At 49.4% G+C, this 22,106-nt stretch overlaps 2 protein-coding genes across 2 annotated transcripts in view; one reads left to right on the forward strand and one right to left on the reverse strand.

Moving 5' to 3' along the window:
* Tagln (transgelin) lies at positions 1–5,926 on the forward strand. Its single transcript, XM_028783662.1, has 5 exons — positions 1–221; positions 4,107–4,298; positions 4,404–4,581; positions 4,938–5,040; positions 5,358–5,926. Exons 2-5 carry the CDS (start codon positions 4,119–4,121, stop codon positions 5,500–5,502), a joined length of 606 nt encoding a protein of 201 aa, XP_028639495.1. The 5' UTR covers positions 1–221; positions 4,107–4,118; the 3' UTR covers positions 5,503–5,926.
* Positions 3,756–22,106, reverse strand: part of Pcsk7 (proprotein convertase subtilisin/kexin type 7) — a 24,321-nt gene continuing 5,970 nt past the window's right edge. Inside the window, exons 6-17 of the mRNA XM_028783661.1 lie at positions 21,936–22,026; positions 20,535–20,589; positions 19,710–19,848; positions 18,861–18,961; positions 16,337–16,504; positions 15,865–15,972; positions 15,317–15,419; positions 9,656–9,812; positions 8,931–9,025; positions 8,051–8,144; positions 7,690–7,807; positions 3,756–7,431 (exon numbers count right to left, since the gene is read on the reverse strand). Of these exons, the coding sequence (XP_028639494.1) occupies positions 7,051–7,431; positions 7,690–7,807; positions 8,051–8,144; positions 8,931–9,025; positions 9,656–9,812; positions 15,317–15,419; positions 15,865–15,972; positions 16,337–16,504; positions 18,861–18,961; positions 19,710–19,848; positions 20,535–20,589; positions 21,936–22,026 (1,610 nt within the window). The 3' untranslated portion in view covers positions 3,756–7,050. The remainder of the gene's footprint in view (positions 7,432–7,689; positions 7,808–8,050; positions 8,145–8,930; positions 9,026–9,655; positions 9,813–15,316; positions 15,420–15,864; positions 15,973–16,336; positions 16,505–18,860; positions 18,962–19,709; positions 19,849–20,534; positions 20,590–21,935; positions 22,027–22,106) is intronic.

Consider the following 22,106-nt stretch of genomic DNA (forward strand, 5'->3'; position numbering starts at 1 on the left):
CTTTCCCCAAATATGGAGCCTGTGTGGAGTGAGTGAGGCGTCCGGGGGTGGGGAGTCAAGACGACTTCCATGGGCAGGGAGGGGCGCCAGCGGGCCGGCAGAGAGGTGACATCACTGCCTCGGCGGCCTTTAAACCCCTCACCCAGCCGGCGCCCCAGCCTGTCTGACCCAGCCCAGACACTGACGCTACTCTCCTTCCAGCCCACGAACGACTAAGTCTTGTAAGTGCGAGCAACGGGAGCAGAAGGGGTGTGTGCCATCAGGCAGGGCCGCGGTCTCGGTTAGCTGGGGGCTCCCCTAGTCTCCTCTAGCTTGTTGGGTGGAATTGGGCCCCCAGGACTCTTCTCTGTTAGACTAGGCAAAAAGTCCGGTTAAAATGCCCAGGAAGACTTGACTGGGGCAAAAGAATCAATGGGGGAAGTTACTCCGGTGAGAGGGAGTCAGCCACTGTCCCACCCATGGGCTGTGTGTTAGACCCAAAGAAATGTAAATGAGGCCAAGGGACCAGCTCCATTCTTAGGATCTCCAAGAAAGTGAGGGGCTAAGTTCTGGAAAGCAGTGACCCACTGATGGTCCCCAGGGATCTTGTGCAACCTAGGAGAGCCAGGAGGTAGCCTCCCCCACGACCCCTCCCCAGACAGTGGAAGACTAAAGATCTTATTTGTTTGTAGCGCTGGAGATCAAACCCCAGGGTACTATGCATGGCAGACATTTCCTCTATCCACCACAGAAGTTTAATGTTCCAGAAGAGCCTGAGATAGGGCCTGCTTTCCCATGGCAGCTCGGTCCAGTCTGAAAGTAGAAGGTCAGGCCACTATAGGCAGATAGGTGACAGGTGGAGGAACTGGGACCAGGCAGCCCTGGAACTCCTGCCCCTTCCGAAGGGTCTTGGTGGCTCCCCTTGGGGCTATCTAAGGGATGTCACTCACAGGACTGCTCTTCCGGGTTCCTCCCAGAGATGCAGAGATGCTCACTCGCCCTTACTGCTGTTTCGTGGGCTGGGGTACCACAGGCAGATATACCCTGGTTCTACTTGTTCTCCAGGGCAACTGGTAGGTGGAAGCCCCTTTCCACAGCCTACCCTCTCCACTCACTGACTGGAGGGCTGACTGGAATCATGGCCACAGACATCCAAGCTGAGCGTCATGCAGGTGTTCTGTACTGGAGCTTCTGTCTAGAAACATCCTGGTGGGCTGCCAAACCACCACCTTCTTCTCCCTCTCCTCTCCTTGCTGCCTCTAAGATGAGAACTTGATATTTTTTCTCTTAAGTGGTTTTTATTGTTGTTGTTAGCATACAAAATATATTTCATCATGGCATTTGGACACATATATTTTATTCTTACTGGCTTTCCTGGCCTCTTCTCAAAGAGACTTCTCTGGACTTTCTTCTTCCCACCAGGAGAGACAGGGAAGAAGGGCGGTTGCTGGGTGGAGTTGTGAGGGGGCACATGGAATCCTGAGAACATGCCCTGACCCAGACCTAACATGTCAGGGCTGCAGTGTGTGTTTTCTTTCTTTCTTTCTTTCTTTCTTTCTTTCTTTCTTTCTTTCTTTCTTTCTTTCCTTTCTTTCCTTCCTTCCTTTCTTTCCTTCCTTTCTTCCTTTCCTTTCCTTTCCTTTCCTTTCCTTTGTTTTTGTTTTTTGAGCAGGATTTCTCTGCGTAGCCCTGGCTGTCCTGGAACTCACTCTGTAGACCAGGCTGGCCTCGAACTCAGAAATCCGCCTGCCACTGCCTCCCAAGTGCTGGGATTAAAGGCGTGCGCCACCACCGCCCGGCTGCAGTGTGTGTTCTTGTCTCTAGTCGATAGGGCTTGTTCTTGGTCCTGCAGTTGATACTGTCGGTTCAGAACTTCCTGGAGACTGAGAGTGCATGTGAGGACACTCTTCTCTCAACTTTTCCTCTAGTGGCCAGGTGAGGAGACAAACATGGCCAGGAATGAAAGGAAACTGTAAGGTGCTTGAAACTAGTTGTGTGCGGGCAGTGGTAGAGACAGGCTGAGTGGTGGCTAAAAGGAAGGGACACTGCAGTCACCTGGTTCCATTTGCTTTGTGGCTTTTATGTTGTTTGTCCCAGCAGTTCCTGGTGGGGGGCAGGTCACACAATGGGGTGGTTGTGTGAGGGACAGGGCTGTTGACAACTTCCCAACAGAAACCAGGCTTTTGAGTCCATCCAGCGCCATCCAGCCGGGAGAGGGTACTCAGAAAGCCATGTCCTTGATTGATGAGGGTCCCCTCTCCTTCACCTCAGGGAAGCGAGATGCCTCTAGGGCTGTCATTTTGATGAGGTCTTTGGGTTTTCCTGTTTCTTTTTCTCTCAAACTTGGTGTTGGGCTCAGGGAATGCTTTGGGGAATGTGGTGGGAACTGGAGAAGGGGAGGTCAGTTTACTGTGTAAACTCCTCGCTGGTTACAGTACCCCCACCCCACACACACCATTTTGAAAGAGCTCTATAAAGCTTGTGTGTACTGTAATTCATAGACAGCATCTTCCTGGCTTTCTGAGTAGACAGTTAGCCCCACTTCAAAAGCAGAGAGCTCATAACTGAAGAGGGTTGACATGACAGTACAGGGAATGGGGTAGCAAGATGTTCAGAGTCTGACAGCTGACCTGGGACCAAAGCCACATGGAAACATTTGCTCCACTCCTTACCACCTCCCCAGCTACGACTGTGGAGAAGGTCCCTGCTTTCATGGGAAGCAGGTGGGCGAGGCCACCGACTGCCCCATGCTCATACGTTTCTCCCAACCTATGACCTCTCAGAAGCAGGGGTTGGTTTGTAAAGTTCTTCAGACACCTCAACAGATGGCATCTCACTCAGGGTATCCCCTGCTGACTGGATCTGGCCCCAGCTGTGATGGTATCTATCCAGGGACCTACCTACCTCCCTTGCTCCTGCAGCCTTCCTTCTTCATATCTGGGTCCTCAGGGAGAACCCTGACTGCATGATTCCTCTAACTATTGCAACAGCCAGAGCTGGCTGAATGGGCATGACAGCACTTTTCCATCTTGGGTCTCCCTGAGAATGCAATTGATTTCTGAGAACCCTTGGACTCTGGTGGCTGTATCAGGTCATTTTGTCAGCTGCACTTTGAGGGATGAACTTTGCTCTTCCGGCTTCTGGGTCAGAGGGTAAAGATTTGGTGGCAACTGGTAGCTAGACAAAGATATCTGCTGGCTTCACTTAGGGGAGAACGTGGCTTCTGGAAAACATCTCTAGTGCTTTTCTGGCTAGTCTTGGCAAAGAAAGAATGCTCTTGATAGCCAATCCAGGTGATGCAGGGCTTTAATTTCAGCTACTCCAAAGATGAAAGCAGGAGTACCCAAGTTCAAGGTCTTCCTGTAAAAATTAGTGAGACAATGCCTCAAAACTATAACACAAGCCAGACTTTGGTGGCACATACCTTTAATTCTAGCACTTGGGAGGCAGAGGCAGGCAGATCTGTGAGTTGGAGGCCAGCCTACTCTACAGGGAGAGTTCTAAGACAGTGAAAGCCACACAGTGACACTCCTTCTTGGGATGTCAAAACAACCAACTATAAAACAAAGAGAAGGCTGAGGACAAAGCTTAGCAATGCATACTTCCCTCTCTGTGTGAAGCCCTGGGTTCCATCAGTACTGCAGAGAGAAAGCAATGAGGGAGGGAGGGAGGGAGGAAGGGAGGGAGGGAGGGAGGGAGGGAGGGAGGGAGGGAGGGCTGGCTGGCTCTAGTCCAGGGGTTGTCAAAATAGTCCACAGGCCAAATGCAGCCTGATGTCTGTTTTTATAAACAAAATTTTATTGGCACACATTGGTTATGTATCAGCTGGGCTATTTTCACACAATAATAGAGGCCATATGGACTGCAGAGTCTAAAATATTTACTCTGGTCTTTTATATAAAAAGTTGACAAGACTCTTGTTCTAGACTGACAAATATCTAAGACCTTGTTTCTTGAAGTTCAAGTTCAGAGGGGTCTCCAAAGCAAGTGGCTAAAGCTGGTCTCCTTGGTCATGCTATGGTGTCGAGGGTAGCTGGGAACCCCTCAGAGTCAAAGGCCTGCTTGTTACAAATGAGGTAAAGCAATTCCCTGGCTCTTTGTTCTTTTCTCCACACCATCTGCTTTAGCTCTGCCTCAACATGGCCAACAAGGGTCCATCCTACGGCATGAGCCGTGAAGTGCAGTCCAAAATTGAGAAGAAGTATGACGAGGAGCTGGAGGAGCGACTAGTGGAGTGGATTGTAATGCAGTGTGGCTCCGATGTAGGCCGCCCAGATCGTGGGCGCCTGGGTTTCCAGGTGTGGCTGAAGAATGGCGTGGTGAGTGACACCCTGAGAAGAGGGTCTGGGATGTGTATACCACCCTACAAACTGTGAGACAGAACCCCCTGAGCTGAGTGTTCAGCTATGTTCTGTACCTGCCAGATTCTGAGCAAGTTGGTGAACAGCCTGTATCCTGATGGGTCCAAGCCTGTGAAGGTGCCTGAGAACCCGCCCTCCATGGTCTTCAAGCAGATGGAACAGGTGGCTCAATTCTTGAAGGCAGCTGAGGATTATGGAGTCACCAAGACTGACATGTTCCAGACTGTTGACCTCTTTGAAGGTACAGAGGAAAAGGGCTGGAGCCAGTGGGCCAGTGGAGAGGAAGATTATCAGGCAAGGAGAGGGAAACTCACGAGCCACAACCAGCTCTGTCGGTGTGCGTAGCAGGAATGGGATATGCCAAGAGGGCACAAACAGGGGACCAGCTTGGTGGGACAGCATTTTCCTTCTATGTACAAAGGCCTGCGTTGGATCCTAGGATATAAAATATCTACCACACACTCACTAGGGTTTAGAATAGGGTCTCTTGAACCCTCTTGATTTGATGCCACTTGCTCTTGGTTTGACCATTTTTGAGTCTAGGCAGGTATTGCCTATATGGTCCTGAAATTGGTTCTCTGGCCGTCCTTCTCACAGGCAAGGACATGGCGGCAGTGCAGAGGACTCTAATGGCTTTGGGCAGTTTGGCTGTGACCAAGAACGATGGACACTACCGTGGAGATCCCAACTGGTTTATGAAGTATGTGGCCACTGGGTCTCTGTGGGGTTCGGGTGGCTTGGGCTGGTCAGCTGTAGTAAAGATCAGGTATAGCAGAGGCAGGAACGTCCCAGGTAAGGGCGCTGGACTGGGGGAAATGAGGTCTTACTTCTGCACACCTACCTTTAACCAGCATGTGCTCCAGCATGCTCCCTAACTCCTAGGACCAGACAAACTCAGGGAAAAAAGAGAAGACAAACAGGAAGGGAACGGAGCTAAACATGGCAGTAACGGGGATCAGGAAACAGTTGGAGAACAGTAAGTTCTAGCAAGCCTGACCCTGGTTCCTTTTCTTCTAGGAAAGCCCAGGAGCATAAGAGGGAGTTCACAGAAAGCCAACTGCAGGAGGGGAAGCACGTCATTGGTCTTCAAATGGGCAGCAACAGAGGGGCCTCACAGGCTGGCATGACAGGCTACGGGCGACCCCGGCAGATCATCAGTTAGAAAGGGAGGGCCAGTCCTGAGCTGCAGCATCCTGCTTAGCCCGCCTCCGCCACGCCTCTGTAGGTTCTTAGCCCTGACAGCTTTGAGGTGTCACTGGGCAAAGATGACTGCACATGGGCAGCTCGCACCTATCCTCAGCCTCAGCCCAGCTTCTTACCCCAGAGCCACCACTGCCCTGGCCCATGTTCCCAGCTGTACCCCCACCTCCACTGTTACTGCCATCCTGGAGTAAGCAGGGAGAAGTGGGCTGGGGTAACCTGGCTGTAGGCCAGTCCACTGTCCTTGGTAGCAAATGTCCTTTGAAGGAGACCCAGCCCAGCCTCTACATCTTTTCCTGGAATATTTTTTGGGTTGAAATTCAAAAAGGAAAAAAAAATATATATATATATAAATATATATATACATATATCTCCATCTTTTCTCAGGCCTGGCTGGCAGTTTGGTTTGTCACTCCTGTTAGCATCCCAGGAACCCTGAGGGTGGGAGCATGGAGGGCTCACATGTTCCTGCCCGCTGCCTGCTGGATGACTTCTCAGGACCCGCAGGCCCAGAGCTTCAGAGGAAGCAGGCTGTGGGGAGGAAGAGTGACCTGCCATCTGCATAGCTCTGGGTTGGCAGAGGAGGGAAAGCTGGGAGTGGTGGAATTGTTTGGATTTTTATACTTCTGCTTTTTATTTTGGAAAGCTGTGCAGAAAAAAATTCAACAAAATGTTGCTTTGAAAAGTAAAAATCAAATCTTAAGCATTAAAAAATTCATATTAACAATTAGCTCAGAAGATGGGAAGGGAAGAAGGCCAAGAATGGAGGAAAAGTCTGACAGACAGCTGGCCTCTGGAATGAAGGCCATTTCCCTGAGCATGTCGCAGAGGAAGACAGGGTGGTCATAGGCAGTGGCTCCCAGGTTATCTCTGAAAATACTGTCTCAGCTCTCCGCAGTCCCGCTGGCCAACTTCCCCAATGAGGCAGCAGGGTGCTGGGAATCCTGTGCCTTCCAGTTCTCCTGGGAACACGTCACCATTCCCTCAGCAGGAAGGGTGAACGGTAGTGCAGATACAAGCAGGATTAAGTTGGCTTCAGAACAGGTGCACAGAAAAGGGCAATAAAGGCAGCTGCTTTCAGGGCAGGCATGTCCAGGCTCTTGCCAGTCTTGCCAGCCTCTCTCTGGGCCCTCGGCACAGTGACACTTCTATTGAGAGCATACCTAGGTATACAGGTACCTGTATAATTCATGAATGGGTGGAGGTCCCAATGACCTAGGACACTGACTAGCCAGAGAGAGATGAAATCAAGGGCTGCCTGGTTTCAGTGCCAATCCCTTGTCTAAAGGTTTTCAGCAGAGCTCAGCTAGAGGAGCCATGATCACCAAGTCCTTTACCACTGCACTTAGTTAAGATGGCCTTCATCCCCCTGAGGAGGCTGAGAATGCTTCAGAGGCCTTGGGTCCCAGATGTTACTATCAGGACCATTCTCTTCTGAGCATCCATGATTGAAAGCCTCATAACCAAGTTTAGGAAGAGCCTGTTGTATATGGAGGAAGCTGGGCTCTAGTCAGCAAACCTGTCCATCCTTCCCCTGCAGCAGGTCTGGGGGTTCGTGCAGAGGACAATCCAGGTCACTCTTACTGTTCTGGGGCAGATTCCGGTCAGCGTCCCGCAGCAGCTCTGGGGCCAGGAAGCTAGATGCAGTTGTGCAGTCCCCATGCTCTGAATCCACTCCATCCGGGTCCTTGCTGCTGCACAGTGGCACCGATTCGAGTGCTGTCCCCACTTCCTTGGAGTTTTGCCTTCGTGGGGGCCGGGAGAAGCATCCTTTCCTGCAGCTATGTTTCCTGCAGCCGTGGGTGGAAGCCTTGCTCCTCTGGCTCAGGCATACCTCTAGCATGTAGTAAACAGTCCAGAAGACACTGAAGCAGCCCACCAGCACAAGGGTCTGGAAAGCCAAGCGCCGGTGGGTTAGTGACAGGTCTAGCCCAGAAACACGAGCCCAGGCAGTCTCTCTCTTCTGGGACCATATTTCTGAACCCAACTACTGCCCTAACTTTTCTTATACACAGGTACTTCCCTCTAGGAGGACGCCAACAGTGACACTAGGGACACATGTCCTCCAAATCTCTCATTTCCCACTTCATCTGGAGTAATATCAAGGAACAAATCCCCCAGGACAGTCCTGTCAGCTATGGCTCTGTACCTTGAGTGTGTTAGGGGTGATGGTGTAACCATCCTCCTCAGGAATTCTCAGCCCAGGTGGGCAAGGCAGAGTGAAGTCATCATGCAGGTATTTCCCACTCATAGCACTTTCTAAGAGACTACAGGGCAAAAAGAGACAAGGATACACTACTAATACAGTATGCACACCATCTGCCCCAATCTTGTAGCTGAACAGAGTGAGGGGAGCCCCAAAGCAGGAAGGGCAGAAGTACCATGGCTTCCCAGTCCATGGCTCTGTCCATTGGCCTAAGCCTACAGCACAGGTGGCGTTCAGAAGGAGGTCAGGCTTCCCTGTTTCTCAAGAGCCATCTCCCTCTCTCTCCTCTGATGGATGTACCTACCTCTGTCTGTCCTTGATGTCTACTGGACTCCACATGGAGCCATACAGGGTCAGCTGCCACTGCTGGAGGATGCCCACCTGGAGCGGCTCATCTCCTAGGGCAGTAAGTGTGTAGACATAAGCTGTGGACTGCTGGCCATGCATAACACAAGAGCCTGGCCCACCCAGCCACCCAAGGGGATTCAGACCACATGGTCTTCCATAGTTTGTGTCCCTGAGACCCCAAGGGATCTGCAGAAGTACCTCACAGGGCATCCTAGGGACAGAACAGAAAGGTTGAAAGACATATGGAAAGCAGTGTTTTGCCTTTGCCTCCCATGGTCTGGGGGTTCACCTGGACTTTTCCTTCAAAGGAAAAAATGTTCTTCTATCAAAACAAAAGTTCCAAAGCTGCCAGCCAAGTGACTACCTATAGTGACTGGGAGCTGGGAGGCCGGGCTCCATGTCCAGCCTCCCCGCGCTGATACTGCACTTGTCTCCTACTCGTGCTGTGGTGACCCTCACTGCTACCCTGATCCGAAACACTCACTTCAAGCCTAAGGACCTCAGGTTTTCTAAAAAGCAAAATGGTGAAAATTTGTCCTGCCCTTACCTGCCTATCAGCACTGGCCGAGGATGGTTATATGTGAAAGGGCTTGAAATGTGGTTTCAACAAGGAATTTTTGTTGCTATCCTGAGGAAAAATGGATCAGTCACTTCTCCAAGACTATAGAGGCAGTATAAATGAGCAGTTTACGGACAATGCCTACTTTCAGGAGAGGACATACTTATTGCATATACCATCTTCACCAACATCAACTCTACCTATTACCCGTGGAACACTTCCTGCGGGTAGTGTGAGACTCCAGGGGGACAAGGTAGTGTAAGACAGGAGGGCTCACCTACGTCCCTGATAACCAGTCTGTAGACGCCTCTGGCTCTTTCCCCCCAGCACCGCACAGTGGAAAAGGTCCAGTCACTGAAGCCATTGGGATCCCTGGGAAAGAGCAAAGAAAGAGCACATGGATGGCCTAGCAGACAGTGGAAACTTATCCCAGAACAGGAAAGGCATCAGAAGCATCTGGGACAGTGCCATCTGTTCCTGAGATCACAGGGTATGAGAAAGTTTTGTCCTTGTGTAAAGGCCACTAGTGAAAGCACAGGGCTGGAAATCCCAGGGCTCTAAGTTTCTTTTCTATGTTTTAGACGGGTCAAACCAAAAAGCCCTGGCTGGTCTTGAACCTTTTTCCTTGGCCACACAAGCAACTCAAGTACTGGGGTTACAGTATGTGCTGCTCTTTTTTCTGCATTTAGTCCAGCATGCTGAATAAGTGTCTACAGGCTGTTGGCTTTTGAAACTGGGTCTTGCTAGATAGCCCAGGCTGGTGTCAAACTCACAATCCTCTTGTCTTATCAGCCTCCCCTGTACAGGAACTATAGCCCCCACAGGACTACACTTAGCTTTCCACAGGATTAGGAAAAATGCATGCAGAGTATAATGCCAAGTATGTTATAGACACTTGAATAAAGCATGGTCAACGGCTTCAGTATCTGCTTGGGACTATGCACACTATGTAAGGCCCTTACTACGAAGAGAGGTTGGGAGGCCGTGAGCGGGTGTACATACGAGTCCATGCTGCGGGGGGCGCCGATCAAAGACATCATGCCACTGGGACAAAACAGTCTCAGTTCTAAGCTGCCACGTCGTGGGTGAGTGATGGAGACTGTCACTGCCACATGTTCCAGGGTCTTCAGCCCCGACATCTCCAGGTCCGTCCTGCTGACTATAGGAAGTCAGGCTATGCAGCTTGGAAACTAGCCCATAAGCATGCCCTCATTTCACCGCAGCATACACAACAGTACTCATGTACTAAAGCCGTAGACAACATCAGTAGTGCGGTGCTCTACTAGTTCTACGGCTAGTGAACGCCTAGCAGTAGTAGTAGTAGTTCTAGCAAACGGAGTGCAGTGCTGTAGTCAAGCTCCTCCCTACATCAGGGTCTAGCTAGGGAGACAATACGACCACGCAGACAGAAGAACTCCATCACTGACCCCCCACCCCCCAAAACCGATCCGCGTGCACTTCCCATGTCTCAAGCACTGTACAGGATGAGGTGACTACAAAGAGTCGTGTGCACAGTCCCTAGCTTCACTCGCAAACACACAACGATACTTGATATGGGGCATATCAGATGAGTTGAGGCACACAGCACTGAGATGTCCTGGGTAAGGAATCAACTCAGACTAGCAGAGGGCATTCTAGGAAGGAACGGCACTAAAAAGATAGAGATAAACAGGCAATTTTCATGGATAAAAGACAACACAATAGTAAATTATACAGCTACTAGAACGGATATGCTTCAAAAAAGTTATGCAGAATGAAAAGTTGATTTTAAAAGGATTTATACTGCATAATTACACTTCCCAGGCATCAGGGATGTGAAAGGGTTCATGCAGCCATAAAGAGGTCCTATGATAGCACATTTCAGGTCCTGACAGTGGCAGTGGTTACACAAGTACACACACACACACACACACACACACACACACACACGCAAAACCAGTGAAACTGATCACGGTCTGTGGACTGTGCCAAGCACTTGGCTTTGCTACTGTTATGATTATATGACAGTAACAGTAAGGAAGGGTACACGAGACTTCCTTGAACATTTTGCACATTTCTACAAATCTACAACTATTTCAGAATAAAAGTGCTGAGGAGGAGGGAACTAACACACTGGGAGACTCAACTAGGAATTAGACTGTAGTGAGATACAATTCTTCTTAAAATATCTTTTCTTGCCTTAATTTTTTTCAACAATTAAAGCAAAGTTTAGCAACATCTTTTTAAAAATAATTTATTTTATGTATAATGTTTTGAGATATACGTGTGTGTGTGTGTGTGTGTAAGGGTGCTGGAACAGGAGTTGTGAGCTGCCATGTGGGTGCTGAAAATTGCTCTTACACTGAGCCATCTCTCCAGCCTAACATCTTTTTTTTTTTTTTTTCTGAGTAGTGTATCTGCATATACACTTGCATGCCAGAAGAGGGCATTAGATCCCATTACAGATGGTTGTGAGCCACCATGTGGTTGCTGGGAATTAAACTCAGGACCTCTGGGAAGAGCAGCCAGTGCTCTTAACCGCTGAGCCATCTCTCCAGCCCGAAGAGTGACATCTTAATTTTACAGATAAGGAAGACAGAGAGGTGCTGAGAAATATGGGAAAGGGAAACTAAGATAACAAAGACTTTACTTTTTTTGTTTTGTTTTATGAGACAGGGTTTCCCTGTGCAGCCCTGGCTGTCCTGGAACTCTCACTTGTTTGGGCCTCCTGAGTGCTGGTGTGTGGCACCACTGCCAGGCTAAATCTTTAAAAAAAAAAAAAAAACTATACAAAAGAAAAGACAAACAATAACCCCTAACTTGCTTGATCCTTACACCTTACTCTTTTTTTGGGTTTTTTTTTTTTTTTGAGGCAAGATCTCTCTCTGTAGCCCTGGCTGTCCTAGAACTTACTGTTTAGATCAGGCTATTCTGGAACTTGGAAATCTTTCTGCCTTTGCCTCCCAAAAGCTGGGATTAAAGGTATATACCACCATGCCTGGCTTACATTGACTTTTAAGTGCTGTGGACAGAGACCTGGATGGCAATGCATTTGGGTAAACTATTATTTCTAATTGAATTAAATTAAGTTAATGCCTAAAATGGACTACTTTGAATATCAGCTGGTTGAGTTTTGTTGTCAACCTGAAACAAGATAGAGTCATTTAGGAAGACGGAACCTCAACTAAGAAAATGTCCCTACCACACTGGCCTGTGGATGATTGGTATGGGTGGACCCAGCCCATGGACGGGGCAGTGTCACCTCTGTGCAGGTGCTCATGACTGTATAAGAAACCAGGCCAAGCAAGGAATGGAGAGCAAGCCAGCAAGCAGAGTTCCTCCATTGCCTCTTCAGTTCCTTCTATGACAGACTGTGTAATCTACAAGTTAAAATAAACTTTTTCTTTCACACATTGCTTCTGGCCATGGTGTTTCAACAGCACCAGAAACCCCAAGAAACTGGCCGTCCTTATAAATCACATATTATTATATTGTCTTCAAAATTTTTTCTTTTTCATATTCTATCTAGAAGACACCAAGCTGTTTGCTTGTTTCCATAATCTGGTGTAAGCTATGACAATCTCTAGCCTTCCTATTTATGAGGAATTAAAAATAAGATTTAAGCATAGTAACTGTGCATAGAAGATGGAGCTGAAATCAAACACAGCAGCTCTGATGAGGGAGGAAGCAGGATGGTGGTGGGGTGACAATGAGTCAGAAGACAGCTCAAAAGACACTCATGGTTCTAGAGTTTCAAGTACATAAGGAAAACAGGAACCTTGGGCAGGGAGGGAGGCCAGAAAGGACAATGGAGCAAGGGAATCACAGGCAGCAGAGCAAGACAGGGGCTAACCTATCTCTAAGATCAGTGCAACAAGAAGCTTCAGAAGGATAGACTACAAGCTTGTCCTTGAATGGGACCAAAAAAAGGAACCCTGCGTGTGTTGGGAATATAGTTTACTGGTAGAGTACTTGCTAGCACCTAGGTTCAATCCTATTAGGAAAGCAAGATGGGGTGGGGGTAAGGCAGGCAGGGAAGGAGAAAATACACACAGATGAGTCCTGAAGGAGGTATGGACTTCAGCTAGTAGAGAAGCAGGAGAACCAATAGTGGCCTGCAGTTGGGGACGAATGGAAGAAAGGGGAGCAGGACTTCGTGTGGCAGAGGAGTAGCTGGCATACTCCGACTGCACACAAAGCACAGGTGCAAGACTCTCCAATGAAGAGACTTCCTGCAAAGCCCACTCCCTTCCCACTCGATAGGGATTTAAGACCCAGTGTGAGCTTCTTCCTCTTTACTGACTTCCAGTGGGGGGAAAAAAAAAGCAAGCCTGTTTTGCTCATGAGTTGCACTGTTCACCATGCTTGGCAAGAAACATACAGATGGGTAAAATAAAAATTCACCGTGACTAAACGCAATTGGAAGGCAGAGGCAAGTGGACTTGCATTCAAGGCCAGCCTGGTCTACAGGGCAAGTTCCAGGACAGCCAGGCAGCCAGAGCTACACAAAGAAACCTGTCTCGAAAAGGAGAGAAAAAGAGTTCACTTCCTTGGTCACACTAGCTACCAATGAAATGTCTGACAGACTCAATAGCTGTACACATCTGGACATCTCCATTACAGCTAAAAGTCCTGGTTAACAACGCTCTGGACCCTTTAAGGTCATTTCATCTCTTCTGCTACTGTCTGGATACTCGGCTCATTCTGTCTGCCTCCTTTCTCTTTTTAAAAACAGAGCCTCCCTCTGCAGTCCTGACTGGCCTGGAAGTCACTACATAAACCAAGATGAACTTGCATTCATCTTCCTGTCCTCTGGCCTGAGTGCTAGGACTACAGACAGCTGTCACCATGCTGAGCTTCCCTCTCTCTCTTTAAAAAGTGTGTTTCCAGCCTTCAACCTACAGTCAGCCTGATCTTGCTTGAAGACTATGACTGGCTCTAGGGGATAGGGTCTGGACTATCCGTGGCTGTAAGGTCTACAATGTGTCTGGATCAATTGGGGCTGTCTGGGATGAGGTACTGGACCCTCTAGGATTGACTGTAGGGGATGGGCATCTAGACTGTCTGGGGCTGAAGTTGCTCAGTTCTGTATCATGTGAATTTCACTCCTTTGATCATCAAGCCAGCCTTTCAGGCTCACACTTTCAGTTCTGTTTTGTTCTATCTATTGAGGGCTGAATGTACTCAAGGGAAGAAATCTCTTTCTGTGGCTTCTGAAGTGGGAAGGCCTGCTTACCACTCTGGTGAAAGACTCTATCAGCCAGACTCCTACATCTTTACCTCCCACCCCCGTATCCTGCTCTCTTCACTTCACTTCCATACTTTCTAGTGACCAACAGGTAATTGCCAGCTGCCCAGCACCTATGGAAGATGTCAGACTTTGGGGCCACATTCCCTGGAGAGTGGGAAGCACAGGACAACAAAGCTGGAGAGGTCTCTGACCGTGAGGAGTTCACTTGCTCATCTGACAGAAGTGAGTGGAAACAGCCCTGAACAGAGGAAGGTCAAAAGGCCCACAATCCCCAAGACAGCGTGTAAAGGCCAGGGGCTTCCCGGAGCCACATTCCTGGGTCTGTTCACTGCCCTTCCTGTGACAGCATGCTGTTCATGGAAAGTGTGTCCCCTAGGCCGCACCCCCTCCATGCACAGGGAAACTGATAGGAGCAGGATATGCTTAGGGAGAAAGGTAAGTGTCCATGAAGGAAGGCTGCCCTATCCTCCCACCCAAAGTCCCTCCTTTGCTCATTCTTCTAGTCACCATGTCTCTGGTCTGAGCTCTTTCAAGGAGCACAGGAAAAATAAGGACAGAGTTCTAGTATTAGCACAGAGCACACACACCTCAGTATTCACACAAAGTAGCAAATAACTCTGCTTGTCAAAACTTCTCGAGGGTAAAAAACTGGCCAATGGGGCTAAGGGCAGGACTAAGCGAGAACTGTGCATACAGAGAAGCTGGGGCATAGCTTGGTCATAGAGTGTGTGTGCTTAGGATGTATGAGGCATTGGGTTCTTTCACAAGCACCACAACTAAAAATGCAGGCAGAGGGTCACTGCACAAAACATCTGGATCCAGCCTCCCATCTCTTGGAAGGGTTTCTACCTCTGTTTAACATACACCACATCCCTCGGGTCAGAAGACGGATGCCCTGCACTCCTTCACAGGCAGACTTGCTAACGGCAAGCAGAGAGGAAACAGCAACAGCACAGTAGCAATGCTAGCCCAGAAGACCTGTCCTCGTGCTTCTGTCCCACCCCTTAGAGATGGCGTCTGGCTTTCTCTGGAGGAAATGAAGACCCGAGCCACGCAATCCTCTCCTTCACGCTATGGCCTCTGGCCTGGATAGGGCTGCCGGCATGATCTTAGCATGAACGTCACAGGAGCTTCTTTCAACCCCCGCTGAGGCTCTGTAAGCCCCACTCCCTCAGCCCACTGCCTTCCTAGTCCATGGCTCACAGCTCCTTCCTGCTATTAGGAAGAAAGGTCTTGTTAAGCAGCCAGAGGCCAGCCAACTCAGAAGCAGCAACATGCCCTAAAATGGTCAAAGAAAACTCTACAGGTTTGGCCACAGCTCAGCTACTGAAGGAAGGGGGAGAACTGGGCAGGGAGGATGATCTTAGCTTAGCTTCCCCATCAGCCGCCTCAAGCCTCGGACCTAACATTAACCCCTTGTGCTGAAGGCTTACCATTCCATAGCACCTCCAGAGAGTGGGGGGACCGAGGCACAGCCTTATTCTCCTTCAGCATGGGGCTGACATAGGAGGCTAAGTAAGGGACAGATGTCCAGATCTGTTCAAAGAAAAGTAGGGGACAGCAATTAACCAACAAGACTTACTGTAATCACACACACACACACACACACACACACACACACACACACACACACACAGAGTAAGCTCTCTAAGGTCTAACCCTAGCTTTTCTGTCATCACACTCTTTCACTTGAGGTTACTTCTGTACACCAAATGTTCCTGAGAACAAGTTAAGAACTCAGAGGAGACGGCTATGGTCTGAAGGGAAGGAAACCAACAGCGCTGAAAGGCCCAGAGTCCACCTGAGCTCTCCTCACATCACACTAACAGTTTGGGAACTTCCTCTTTCCACTGATATGGCTATCAGCCAGAGGAAGGGCCAAAGTGGTCAAGTACCAATAAAATGCCAGGCATGTTTATGCACTGGTACCATCCCCCAGTCTCTGTATGCAGGATGTCCTGCTGGCTAACACCTGGTTCACCTTGGCTGCATTGACAAGTCTCCACGCGTTGAGCAGGCCGAAGCCATGCTGGTGGCTGTGGCTGAAGCCAGCCTCATTGGTGAGCCAGTCTGCACGACGATCTTCATACTGAAAAAACAAAGCCTTGGTGAGACTCTAACACTGCCTGACTTTCTTCTCCCTCTCACCCGGCAACCGACCTAGTCCAGACATTCCCACTGAGGCCACTAGGAATGGATTCCCTCAAAAAACGTAAGAAAAAACTCAAAACCCCAGGAGTGACTTGGTGCCCTAGAGGGACTCAAGAGGATGGGCTCCCAGATGACAGTGCCTCGCCGCAGCTCACCTTGGGTCTGTGCTATATTGATGGAGCCCCCACACCCATGCTTCACACACCCCACCCCGAGCGAGACATTTGAGTCTGCAGTATCCTGACAGCCCAGCCGTGGAGTGGGGTGGGCTGGACACTGGTTAGCTGGTCGCCAACTCTCACCTGGGTGGCTGTGAAGACAATGATGTGCTGGACATCCCGCCATGTGAGGCAGGGCCGCACCTGCAGCATGAGGGCTATCATGCCCGCTGCCAGAGGAGCTGCCGCTGAGGTTCCTGTGTGGCCTTCAGTGCAGCCAGTGCCCTTCTGAAGGTCCCAGTCAGTGGTCACCTGCAGGGTGGAATAAGGGTTGGGAGAGGTTAGACACTGGAAGAAGGGAGTGAGAAAGCCCTGAGCAAGTCTCTCAGGTGGCCCTCTCCTTTAACTTTCCTTATGCAGAGGGCTAGGCAGCGGAGACCCTTACTCCTTCCACCTCTCTCTAGATGATGGAAACTGAAGCGTGACCTTGGGGCCCAGCTGTAAGGAGACAGCGGGTGTGAGAGGATATGAGTACACACAGTTTCTTGATTCTTGCTCCTCTCATTTTTTCCTTGTTTCCTTTTATCATTTCACTCCTAGACTCTATACCCCAACTCTTGAAACGCAGCTAGCCAGAGAAGGGGCTACAGCTCTACTGGGCTCCGGCTGGAGCTGGGGGAGAAACTGTGGCAACTCAGGGTGCAAGTTCCCTAAGATTAAACAGCCTTCGCTTGAAGCCTACTGCCCTCTCAGTATCTACATGGTCTGTCTGTCTGTCTGCCATGCACTACTGGCCACTGGACAAGCCGCTGTCCTGCTCTGGTTGGGTTTCTGTGAGCTCCTCTCTCCTACTCATGTCTCTCAGAGGAGACAGGAAAACTGGGAGAAGACGGTATCTGTTTGGCATCAAGGTCATGCCCCATCAACAAAAGTGTATCAAAAAGTTTAGCTGGGCAAGCCCTGTTAAACCTTCTCCCCATCACAAAGCCAGTGCAGCCTAGTACTTTTTCCTTTCAAACTTCTCTCCAGGGTCAGACACCAAGGTGCCAACTTTCGCCGAGCTACCTTTCTCCACTGCCTCCCCCACCCCACCCCACCCCACCCCAGCTGCTACTGTAGCTGCCAAGAGATGTAATTTTCACCCAGACACTGTGATCTCCCAAAGGAAAGGGAAAAACACTCCACATTGTAGTCTCAACCAGAAAGGAAGCCTGATTGGTGGCAGGGAACAGATTGATTTTCTCCTGTTAAGGAAACAGCTTCACACAGTGATAGCCTAGAGTACAGATGCAAAGTCTGCGGACTTGCCCATAACGGCAAGAACATCACGCAGTGCTAGGAAAGTCTAGGGAAGCTCCCTGGGCAAGAAGCCAGATGGTGGGAAGCCTATTCCCCTGGCCCTTATCCTCAGAGACAGCTCCATGCAGCTGCCCGGTCACACAACAGGAGGTTGCCAAGGCAAGGGCATTCCAAAGATGGGAACTTGGCTGAATAAACTCCCTTTACAAATCTGGACAAATTATAGTTCAGATGGAAGGTGGGGTGAGGGTGAGAAACCGAGCTGAGTTGGGAGTGGCAAAGCTAGGCTGTGTAGAGCAACAGAGATGATTCCGCTACGGGGCCTTCTCAGGTCCCTTGCAGGGGACAGGATGAGAGGGTCGCACAACTCTACCAGGTGGTAAGGGGCAGACACTTGTTCTTCTAACATAGGCTAGTAGTGCCCCAGGTCACCTGCAAGCGTCTTGTTTTTCACTTTAGTCTATCCCCTTCTCTCCTCTCCCTGGGGCGAGGGTCAACTGGCACAGAGCCTCGGAACATTGTGTTGACCAGAAGTCATTTACTGACATAACAAGTTGGTTTTGTAAGGTGAACTTGACCCTGTGCGAAGATGAAGCTACTTAATTCCTAGTAACCTCAGGGACAACCCAACTGGCTACTGGCAAACACGGACAAGTATCTGGCTCCTGCCCAGTTCTGGCCTGGAGCATTCTATTCTTACTTGACACTGTTGGTGGCAAAAGGGACATCCAGGGTGCTCTGGGACTCTGGTCCAGACACTTGACTTATGTAGGCTGGGCTGGAGCCCAGCAGATGTCCCTGAGTCCTTCAAGGGTTGTGTGGACTAAGGGAGTTCTCCGTTCCCCTACTGCATTCTTAGGCTTTGGCTTGAATCAGAGGTCTAAGGAGGGACAGAGTCAGGTCTAACTTCCTGTCTTGTACATCCCTGAGACAAGCACTGCCATTATTCCTAAGGTGAACATAGCAGTCAATATTTATAAAAGGACTGAACAGCACACAGGAAGTTGTAAGAGCCCAAATTCTACCACAGGTGTCCTAAAGCAAGTTAAAAAGTTTAAGATGGCGACCACTAATGCAGGGAGATCAGGAATTCAAGGAAATCCTCAGCTACACAGTGAACTGAAGGCCAGGCTAGGTTATACGACCCTTTCTCAAAGACTGAAGTGAGAAAGAGAATTGTTCTATCAGGTGTGGCACATCCCGTCTGTATCTCAACACAAGGGAAGCCAAGGCAGGAAAATGGCTAGTAAACTCAAGGCCACTTTGGACCACATTATGAGTTCCAAGCCTGGCTGGGCTACAGAGTGAGCCCTTGTCCTAAACCGCTCCATTCCCCACCCCCTGTGGGAAGAGTCCCCGAGGTGCTCACAATACTCCGCAGCATCTTGTCTCCACCACTGAAGGTGACTGCCAGCATGGAGGCACACTCCTCGGCATAAAAAGGCATCCGTCCCTCTTCGTCCACAGCTCCTGGCACAGGCAAGCAGGACAGGAGCTCACATAAGGAGTGGATCCTATAGCTAGCACCTGATACCACAGTTGTCTTCACCATGAAGGGACGAGTCAAAGAATGACCACAGTCCTCATCTGTATGTGGGCAGGTAGCCTCAAATGGCAGAGGGAATTCTTGCACTATACCACTCTTCCCATAGACTTCAGGCAAAATCCAGGGCCCTCCATCTCTGTACTTAGTCACCTGCTCTCAGTATGTACTAAGCTCTAATGTGAGTCATACATATTAGGTATTAGAGTCTGTGGGAAAGGCTACATCCTGGAAGGAGTAGGAAGGACACAGTGTGCAGTGGTAGAGGGGGGTGGGGACAGTTCCTTGTGATCTAAGGAGTCAGAATGAGGCTGATGTCAAGAAGCCTATAGTCAGGTAGAAGTCAAGTAAACAATAATAAAAAGTGAAATGATGAACTTTATAATTGGGAGTGCAAGACAGAATTTCTTAATTCAGACTAAAGGGTAGCCAGAGGCAGCTTCAAGCCAGCGGACATAGAAAGAAACCAAAGTGGAGCTCCAGCCTGTCGTAACGGTAGTGAAAACAGGAGATGGCTGAATGCGTCCCCGAGAAGCCCTGAGAGCTTGAGAGAGCTGGGCCAGTACTATCTGATCCTCAAGAGATGATCCTGATTACACATTTAGATAAGCAGAATGAAGCGAGACACAAAACACACCCGGTGACTCCATGCCCACGGAGTCTCGAGATCACTACCTATGGTGACAGTGTAGATGGAGTTGGCATAGCCGTCATAGTTGCAGTTGTCATTGTGCTGGCCCCCATTTCCACTGGCAACCACAAAGATACTTCCAAAGCCTTGGCGACCAGCCATGACTCCATGTTGTAAGGCAGCCTGAAGAACAAAAATGTCAGGCTATTAGTCAAGCAGCTAATAGAAAAACCTGTACCTAGTGAAGCAGCCATCCTCCTCCTCCCACTTCTAGATAGAAAAGAACAAGGGAGAGGCCCCGGGCAAGCCAGGGGGAGAGACTGAGACATACATGTACAGTGGGGGGAAGGCTAAGAAGTAACAGTGTGGGGGCTGGAGAGATGGCTTAGCGGTTAAGAGCGCTGGCTGCTCTTCCAGAGGACTCAGATTCAATTCTCAGAACCCACATGACAGCTCACAACTGTCTGTAACTCCAGTCCCAGGGGACCTGACACCTTCACACAGTCACACATGCAGGAAAAACACCACTGCACATCAAAATCAGTATCTCTAAAAACCCAAACCAGAATGACAGACACGTTCTGCTTATCAGATAACTGAGCAGGGTGAGGACTAGAAACCCAGAATGAGACCCAAGAGAACTAAGCTGGAAGTTACTTCAGTCCTTCTGAGCACCAGTGTCCCACAGGCCCCCATTCCAAGCGAGACACACAATCTTTTTTGACAGGGTGGATGGCACAAGTATGCTAAATGTTGTAAGCTGGGCACTATAATGAAGGTAGGATGGGAAGAGAGTTTGACTGGTGGTTCTTCTAAAATCAAATAAAGAGAGTCCCAAAGGTTTTCCAGTCCTCATGCTCTGCAGATACCTTTCCAAGCTGATGAGGCCCATCCACTGTCTTTCCATCATCATCTGGGCCCCAGCTGTTGAGATACGCAAGGGGAAGAGTAGAACTGAGTTAGAGCTGCCCAGCGAGGCTCTCCCTGTCCACTGAGCCACTCTCCCTACCCAGCGAGGCTCTCCCTGTCTCACTGAGCTGCTCTCCTGCCTGCAGCTTTTACTCTTCTCCCAAGGAACCCCATGATTAAAAGACACATGGTGTCAAGGGTCCACTTTCTTCCAAAGTGAAAAATGGAAGTATATGCTGAGACTCTTCTATTTGGGAATGCCCCAATTTAAAATGACTTTATCTTGTCTACCTTTCCTCAGGTCCCAGGGAAGCAGAAGACACATAGTAGAATAGGGACAGGGCCATCCTGTCATTTACAGAGCTACTGCTAGGCTTGATAAAAGTTGCTCAGCTTGCATAAGCTTTTGGATCTTTTTTTAATTAATTAAAATTTATTTTATGTGTCTGAGTTTTGCCCGAATGCATGTACAAGTTCAACATGTGTGGAGAACCCCAAGAGGCCAGGTTTCACATTCCCTCAAACTGGAGTGACTGATGGTTGTGAGCCATCATGTGGTTATTGGGAACTGAAACCAGGTCCTTTGTAAGAGCATCAAGTGCTCTCAGCTGCCAAGCCATCCCTCTAGTGCCCAGGTTTTTTTTGTTGTCACTGAGACAAGCATCTCTGTGTAGCCCCAGCTGTCCCAGAACTTATTATATAGACCAGACTGGCCTTGAATTTAGAGATCCATCTGCCTCTACCTTTGAGTACTGAGATTAAACATGTGTGCTGACATGCACACAGACACAACAAGAAAGTTCTTGGTTCTTAAGTTGAGCAGGGCCAGTGAGATGCCTCAGTAGGTAAAGGGGTTGGCTATGAAAACCCAGCCGCTTTGATCCCAGGGGCCCATATAAAGGTAGAAGGAGAGAGTACACAAGGTCAACCTCTGACCATGGCACTGGCACCCCCCCCATCCCGCCTCCAATAACAATAGATTAAAGGGAATTTAAGAAAGTACTGGTTAGGGGAAGAACAGGCTCTATCAATGACGGGGCCATCCACCCTAAAACCCTCTTATCTAGCTCCTAAACCCTCAGCCTGAAGCTTCAGGTGCATCTCTGCAGAGGGGGACTGAACTCGGTGCACTTTCTTCTATGAGCATTAGAAGTTTACGCAACAAATGCAGGCATGTTGGAACACTCTTTTTGTGGCAAGTTTAAGACTGAACACCCAGGGGTTGGGGAATCTAGATAAATGAGGAAAAATGGCCTTATTAGCTGAGCTAACAAGGAACCCCTGTGAGACTCGAGGCAGCCTGCTCTGCTCTGCTTGTTTTGAACGCTCTGTCCCAGAGACCTGCATCCCCCCCCCCTCACCTGCAGCTGTAGATGTCATTGATCTGATAGTGCTTGTTGAATGCCACGGCCTCCAGACTGTCTGTGAGGGGTCCATCCAGCACCCGGATACCTAGGGAATGAAGGGACACCAGCTCCTCACTGACACTGCTCCCATAAGAACTAGAAATAGTACACACTCCCCAAGTAGGG

This window comes from Grammomys surdaster, unplaced genomic scaffold (genome assembly GCF_004785775.1).
Source record: "Grammomys surdaster isolate TR1022 unplaced genomic scaffold, NIH_TR_1.0 1164, whole genome shotgun sequence".
NCBI classification, from domain to species: Eukaryota; Metazoa; Chordata; class Mammalia; order Rodentia; family Muridae; genus Grammomys; species Grammomys surdaster.